Source organism: Tigriopus californicus, chromosome 8 (assembly GCF_007210705.1).
Source record: "Tigriopus californicus strain San Diego chromosome 8, Tcal_SD_v2.1, whole genome shotgun sequence".
Classification (NCBI taxonomy): domain Eukaryota; kingdom Metazoa; phylum Arthropoda; class Copepoda; order Harpacticoida; family Harpacticidae; genus Tigriopus; species Tigriopus californicus.
The window spans coordinates 7,914,093-7,921,408 of record NC_081447.1 but is presented as its reverse complement, the minus strand read 5'-3'; the positions used below and the strand labels follow the sequence as shown (position 1 = coordinate 7,921,408).

General features: G+C 41.7%; 2 protein-coding genes across 2 annotated transcripts; both read right to left on the bottom strand.

Annotated features, from left to right (window-relative positions):
- Nucleotides 1–791: 791 nt before the first annotated feature.
- LOC131885137 (uncharacterized) lies at nt 792–2,520 on the bottom strand. The gene is made up of 2 exons (XM_059233074.1): nt 1,236–2,520; nt 792–1,104 (listed from the first exon to the last, which is right to left on the bottom strand). Exons 1-2 carry the CDS (start codon nt 1,965–1,967, stop codon nt 904–906), a joined length of 933 nt encoding a protein of 310 aa, XP_059089057.1. The 5' UTR covers nt 1,968–2,520; the 3' UTR covers nt 792–903.
- Nucleotides 2,521–2,892: 372 nt separating this feature from the next.
- LOC131884991 (venom allergen 5-like) lies at nt 2,893–6,406 on the bottom strand. Its single transcript, XM_059232906.1, has 4 exons — nt 6,087–6,406; nt 4,062–4,447; nt 3,486–3,712; nt 2,893–3,399 (listed from the first exon to the last, which is right to left on the bottom strand). The coding sequence occupies exons 1-4, from the start codon at nt 6,213–6,215 to the stop codon at nt 3,005–3,007; spliced, it is 1,137 nt and encodes a 378-aa protein (XP_059088889.1). The 5' UTR covers nt 6,216–6,406; the 3' UTR covers nt 2,893–3,004.
- Nucleotides 6,407–7,316: the final 910 nt, after the last annotated feature.

Below are 7,316 nucleotides of genomic sequence, written 5' to 3'. Positions count from 1 at the left end.
AAAATGATCAAGCTCAACTTCTATAAGATTCAAAACCTATTTTTGAAAAACGTAGAAAAAGGGATTGTCATAAAATCTTTGAAGTTTCTTGTTAAGAAAAACAAACATCAAGTAATACACTTTTTCACCAAAAACCTGAATCATACAAAAGAGCAAATTCATAACATAATGCAAACAAATCGGAAAAGGTGAAGAAAATGCATTTACAGGCTTTGACCAATCCACCTAAATAATCATTATGATTGAAAATTTATCTTCCAACAACGAAAGTTGAACCCACGTCGTCTGGAGAGAGGATCTTTGCCATATTTGCGTTAGCTTTTAAATCGTCAGGCTACACTACCTCCATACTCACATTTACGTTATATTTTACGAGTTACATTTCAAGCCTACGTAGGTGTGATCAATTGCCACATTTTAAGAGTATTAACAAGTGCTTTATTTTTTGAGTTTTTGATCAGAACCAACTTTAAGAGACAAAGCCTTTTAAAGTAGCTTCCTTGAAAATAATATTAAGCGAAAAACGAACGTTGTTGAGTTTAGTATTTCGAGTGACTAAATTTATCTCTTGGCAATTTGGTCGGTCTCGAGAGTAGAATTTCCTGTCTCAGTCATTGAAGCTTCTCCTCCGTCTAACTTTAATCCATTAATTGGAAAGACCTTTAGAAAAAGCAATGCAGACCCAAATGGAACGATCCAAAGGCTAGCATTTTTTATTGCCTTTGAGTGGTCGTTCAGTGATTTAGAGACTGCCAAGAGATGTACTTGGGAAACAACCGTTGCCTGAAGCAACGTGGTCGTTTATTCTCAGTTTCCAAGACAATTATGTTACCGATTTGGAAAGTTTATTTATTTAGGTACAAAACAGTGCAAAATTCGCCATCCATGTTCGCCCTTTTATCGTCAGTATAAACCCTGTAATGTCACCTCAACCCACATTTGGCAACAACAATTCTCCTCAGGAGGACAACAATTGGCCATGATAGTGTTGAAATCAAGACGCTGTAATACCGAAACGTCGGGTAATCGAGGGGATCGAATGTAGGATACCAAAGTGTTGGGAAGCTCCAATTTATCTTCAGATCCCTCTCGTCTTCGAGGTTCCTGCGAAAAGTATGAAGAGCAAATCAATAGAAGGGCACATATATTTGGACCAATTACTTCCGAACCATTGGCCGAGGAAAAAAAAACAATCTTCGACCACGAAAACCTGATATCCGGTTTGGCACACTTACCTTTCGAAGCATTGATAAGAAGATTTTCTCAATGTTGAAAAGAGCATTACTGATTCTAGTGGAGTATTTGGCATTGTAGAGTCTGTCCCGTTTCCTGACAATATCACGAATTTTCTTGGCTGCTAGATACTTTAGGGAGCAAGGTTGATTGTGGCACAACACTTCATAATCATCCTTGACGATCTCCCGGTTGTCGTAACCAGAATGAATCATGCCGTGACATGGTACAATATACCCTGGAATGACCACGTTTTTGCTCACACGGGCACGTCCTATGTAATAGGGTTCTACAGACGAGATTGGTTCGCACTTAGTCCCGCCGAATGCTCTGACCGCTGGTTCGATGATAGGAGGAGGAGGAGGCTCTTTGACGTCATTACTTGACAGAAAATCGAAATTAGAATCGGCAAACGAGGATGACTGGTGGGTTGAAAACTGGATGGCCGTGTCAGGCACGTGACCCAAATAATCCTTTCGCCAGACCAAGACATCCGAAGAGGGATTCACTAACACTTGGTAACAACTCCGCTTGTGCTCCATGGCCTTGCAAATGACATAACAAGTCCCATGGGTGGGTACCACCCGGCCAATGTAGGCCTTATCGCGCATTGTGAATCGGCCAATGAAAGTGTACGGATTGTTCTTCTCTCTCCCGCCGGCAATCGCCCCTGGAGGCACATGGCCATCTTGGGATTGTACCCATCGAAGCTTATTTCTTTTCGAAAATGACATTTGTTCTCACAATACTGTGCAGCTAAGTGCCAAGTCGATCTACTGAGGCACCTTACTAAACCAAGAACCACGTTCCAGGTCCAAGCGAGCGTGGATCTCGTACATTACCTCACTCACCCATCGAGAGTCGTAGTGGGGACTTCAGAGAAACGGAGGACAGCGAAAACGAGTCACGACTCGACGAGATGCATGCGAGATGCGAAGGAGAGACGAACACAAAGAAGACCCCGAGCGCTGAGACGAGTGATTATCTCTCCACTCGGTTCAGACATAAAACTCGGTATCGTCCTTGGATGCCATCAACCCACCTAGCTAGCGATTACGTTTCCACGCGGAGGCAAAAAGGTGCAATTATAGAGATGTGAAAGGATGGCCAATGAAAAGAGGCCTCGGGATCGATTTGGAAAGAATAATTCAACCAACGATGGTAGCTCTCACACGTACTCCATACACATGCACGTGCGATTCACAATCCGAACAAGCGAGATCATCAAAAGTTCAGAGGATGTTGCTCGCAAAATCAACCTTAAGAGTAATCCCTCACTCACGTCAGCCTTTAAATGCCTTGGTCGTGTTCTCGTATCCATCAGGTGATGTGTTCGGCCTGCTTTCTCCCCTAGTCCAAGGCCATCCATTCAACTTGGGTCTAACCAAGGAACACCGGCTTCAACATACAGTGCCTTGGTTGGTAAGCCTGATGTATCGCTCTCTCTTTTAGCGCTCTTCATAGAAAGGAGACAAAACCAGCTGTTGCTTCATCATGGTTGATTGGTATTGCTGTGCAGCTTACGCTACAGCGTTAGAAAGCTGGAATCGACAGAAGCAGTGTTCTAAATGCCATTGTATTCTTTTCACTTTTAAAAAAAAGAAAAGTAAACGAATGCGATGAATCAAGAACAAACGAAAATCATTCCAAGCATAGGAATTGTTATGTAAATTGATTTAGTATTTCAAATGAGCATCATAAATAAGTGTAAAATATTACGAAACGAAAAAGTCTCAAGCTATTGCGTTACATGACATTCATTACAAATGGCTCAACCGAACATTCTTGGCATTCTGAATATGTTCCCTAACATTTGCATGAGGTTAGGCATGCGAAGTCGATTCGGCCTCGGTGTTCCAAATCGGATTGGCTTATTAGCACTTGGTTGAAGACGAACCGGAGGCAATAACGATTGAGGGGGGGGATTGGGGAATGGACCATTGGACATGAACATATTCTGACTGGGAGGACCGCTCAAATGGTTGTCAAAACCGTCATTACTCATCACTTTGACAGGAGTCGAATCGATCGAATTATCGAGTTGAACATTGTCAAGGGCTGGTCCATGCATATTTTGGATTGGAAAGAATCCATTGTTGTTGGTAGTTTCCTTTGACGGATCAAACAGTTCGTTTTCCTCGATGACACTCGAACCAGAGTTAGAAGCTGAAAGGTAATCAGCATACACTAATTGTTTCATGCGCATCTACTGGTTTGCCTTTCGAGAGCGGAACCCGAGATTTGAATCTTACCACACAATCCAGGATATTGGAGGGAACACGATGTTCCACTCGGACATTTTGAGCAAGGACTACCCACTTCATACATAGGACTACCAATGAAGTTGCCGGTTGGGCCATAATTGCAAACCAGTAGTTTCTTGATCCAGTTTCCGCTCATGTATGATACGTGCCCACATCCGATGCGGTCTGTTGAGGCCCAAACCATTTGGGTGTAATGGCCGGTCATGAAATCAAACCTAAAATCCAAACGTTCACGAATATCACTGACCTCGTGTATGTTATGAGTAGACTTAGGAAAAGAAATCAATACCGTAGAACCTAGGTTTTTAACCTTTTTCGGCCAAATTTTTGACAAATTACCTAAAACGTCGTTTAAGGGAAAAATGCTTCTTTGTCAATTTTTTCTACCTTTTTCCCGAGGTCTAGTTATGAGGATAATGGAAACCTACTACTTAGGAACAGGTTTTTATTTCCACTTGAGTTGCACAGTGCAACAATCTTTTGGCACCGTCAGGTATAGCTAACTTATCAATTGCCCTTTGTTAAGTTGTATCACTAGTAAGGAAATCATATGCATGTACTCACTGGTATTGACCAACGATGTTGTTGTTGACGTCTTTGACTTCATCGTACCAGCCCATCACACCTTCGTTGATAGTCATTTCCAATCTTTGGTCATGGCTTCGTGTTGTCTCGTACAAGTTTTGTCCCACTCGAAATCGCATGACGTCCCTATTGTCGTCGTGAGAGAAGTTACATTGATCCGCCCATCTCTGAGCGATTGCCGCCAGCTCGTCATCCCAAACCATTTCTAACATGTTGGCAGCGGATGGTTGAGGTCCGGGGGAACCTCGTCCTTCTTGTCCGTTGGCCAAACCGGAGCGTAATTTATTGTGCAGCTCCACCACGGTCTTCATTTCGTTCGAGTTCAACCCTTGAGCATGAGGGACTCCACATCTTTCACTTAGTCCCTGAAGTAAATCAGTAACGTCATCGTATCTGGCACTAATGTACGCGTATATGTATACCACTTCAACATTGAGGAGCATCGTGGCATTTTCTAATTAGTGATCCTCAATACTTTGTTTCCACTGTCAGGCTGATCCAATTTTCTACTTTGGTTTTCAGTCAACATATAGGGATAATCCCGATCATCATTATCATCCATCGCAATTCGATGCCGTTCATAAGTTTGCAAAACTTACCCCATTAATGCCTGTGTATAAACATAGGCTTAATGTATTTCACTAAAGTTGCTCCTGTAGCTACTACTTGACAGTTGGTGTTGACGAAAATGTAGGAGTACGCTTGCCTCAGTTTCTCTCAAACCGAGCATGTCGAAGATATCTGTCATCTGAAAAGGTCTATTTAATTCCACAACCCTTCAAGTCAACGCCGCCCGGAGATGAAATGATGTCTTCTTGCAAATGCCCAATCTCGATCCTTTCATCATTTTTATACAGTTGCGTTTTTGGTTACATTTTTCTATTCAGTATTCAAAATTGAACAACGTTTTACTTGGTGTAAATGGTGTCTGTTTCTAAAACCACCTTAAAGGATTTCCATCCTTCTCGTTGCCGGAGAGACTCTACGTTGCTATGCAGTGCAGTGTGACAGGAAAGTTCCTGCCCCTTGTTGACTCTGGGATGGTAAAGGAATATCTGAAGCCATCTCTTTGAATTGATAAGCTATGTAATCGTTCTCCTGTGCCGTCATTTATCTAAATTAAGTTAAAATTGAAGTCTTTCAGAAGTGGAAGTTTTTTAAATCTTTTTTGCAGTGATTTTTTTGCAGTTTTTGACAGAGGCTACCTGATTCATCACACTTACTCTGATCATCAAAACTGCATTAAGATCCCATTGAAATGAATGTAAAGTCACTGCCAGACTAGTCTTCTTTGGACAGAACTATGGCAATGTTTTCCGTAACTTTTTTGGTTGTTGCCAAGGTTCACTTACTTTTTATCATTTTCGAGACAATTTTGGCCCCATATTTGACAGCAACCGAGAGGAAAAATGACGGGCTCATTCGATTTGGCAAGGATTTCACGGTCACAGTATATGGAGTAAATGTGTGTGAGATGTTTATAAAAACCTTGGAAAGGATCCAAAAGTACAAGATATTATTTAAGCTAGGCGTCGTTGAGAAACATCTTTTAAAAATCCTTACAATTGTTTTGTGGAACCTCCTTTTGTTCGGAGAAGAAGCAATCTAAATTGACGGTAGGAATCGGCGAGCCTTTGTGCACTCCAAGTCAAGATAGAAGGGCCTTGGCCTCAAAGATATGGCTGTCCCTTGAAATTCTTAACTAGAGCTTTGAGCCAATCCAACCGTCTAGCCCACCTAATCTGAAGGATCGGCAAATTTTCACTGACTGAGTCTGGTTTAAAACACTTCACAAAAATCTACGCAGCTACATATTCAGTTGAATGAAAAACAAAACATTTGCAGAATAACCATCGACTCTAATATTTAAACACATAAACAAAAATATTGGATGGCAGGATTGTTTTCCTTTTCATTGAGTCTTTCGTAATGTTGCACTATCACATGAATATGTGGCTCAAAAAGAAAGACTGCAAAAAGGTGAATTTTGAATACTTTTCTTACCTGAAAGCGGCAAACTGTGTGTTGTGGGGAAATTTGACAGTAGTCGTTGTTTCCTTGGGATTGAACGGCGGCCAATAATATGGATGCTAAGAGCAAATTTGCCCTGATGAACTGAGACAAATGGAGCATGATGTTGTTCGTTTGCAGATTCGTTGTTAAGGGTGAATGTTGCCACTTTGCTATTGGATCATCGTCTGATCTGAATGCGCAGATTGCTCTCTTATTTCAATTGATTGCTCCTCGAACTCATCAAACCAGCGACTGGTCTGGGCTTCCCAACAACATTAACCTCGACTTTACACCAAATCTCCCAAAGATGCAGTCCTTCAGCTCGGCAAATTTGGTCTGGAATGCTTTGTTAGTCTCAATTTTACGTCAAAAAATAGCCCTCGTTAAGTTGGCAAAGAGTCGAGTGAGCGATTTTAATGTGGAAGAAGACCAGGTTCTTGGTCTATCAATCCGAGGCAACATTTGCCGCTTGGAACGACGCGCACAAAACACCAGCAACAGTAACAACGGACAATGCCAATGTGTAAAGCGTAAGTAAGTAAGCGAGTAAGTTTGTGCTTCAATCAGACCGTCAGTGCTGTGGTGGTGTTGTGCGTAAACCCATGACTAAATCCCCCACTCACCGAGTCAATGACCAAAACCAAGTGAACAAACCATGAGGCAAAATGTGGGAAGGGAATTCCATAGGGAGGGTGGGGGAATTTCGCATCCCATCAATTGTCATGTCTAAACAAAACGCATGTTTTACACGCAATTTGAAATCAACTACTCGACCAGCAACCATGTTGGCTAGTTACACAAATAAGACCGTCACAGCATTAGTTTAAGTAGTATGTGTGGGGTGTTATAAATTTTCGCCTTTTGGTGAAAAAGGAATCATACACGACCAAATTTTTCAGTTAGACGTTCATCAACAAAGGGTCATAAGTTTGCTCTCGATCATTCACTTTTCTGAACGTGGAGATCAATTTTTCCTCTAAGATTTTATACGCACAACGTCAAATTCTCAAATTCAAATACAACTTTGTCCTCAAATTCACGCACCTTTAGTCACTGCAGGCACATGCTATATAAATGTACCGTTGGCTTAGGACATATTTGGCGTTGATTTCTAAATGATAAACTAAAGAAGCCACTTCCATACTTAATACTCCATGCTTAAACGAAGAATGCGTCAAATGATAGAGCCCATCTCTCCCAGCCCAGTTGTTTTGCCAGAAC

Bases quoted from the DNA above. Each gene is read 5' to 3' on its own strand.
- LOC131885137 (XM_059233074.1), bottom strand. From the start codon at position 1,967: ATGTCATTTTCGAAAAGAAATAAGCTTCGATGGGTACAATCCCAAGAT. The intron at 1,105-1,235 runs GTAAGTGTGCCA...TACTTTTCGCAG, and splicing joins TCTTATCAATGCTTCGAAAG to GAACCTCGAAGACGAGAGGG.
- LOC131884991 (XM_059232906.1), bottom strand. From the start codon at position 6,215: ATGCTCCATTTGTCTCAGTTCATCAGGGCAAATTTGCTCTTAGCATCC. The intron at 4,448-6,086 runs GTAAGAAAAGTA...GATTTACTTCAG, and splicing joins ACACAGTTTGCCGCTTTCAG to GGACTAAGTGAAAGATGTGG. The intron at 3,713-4,061 runs GTGAGTACATGC...TTTGGATTTTAG, and splicing joins AACATCGTTGGTCAATACCA to GTTTGATTTCATGACCGGCC.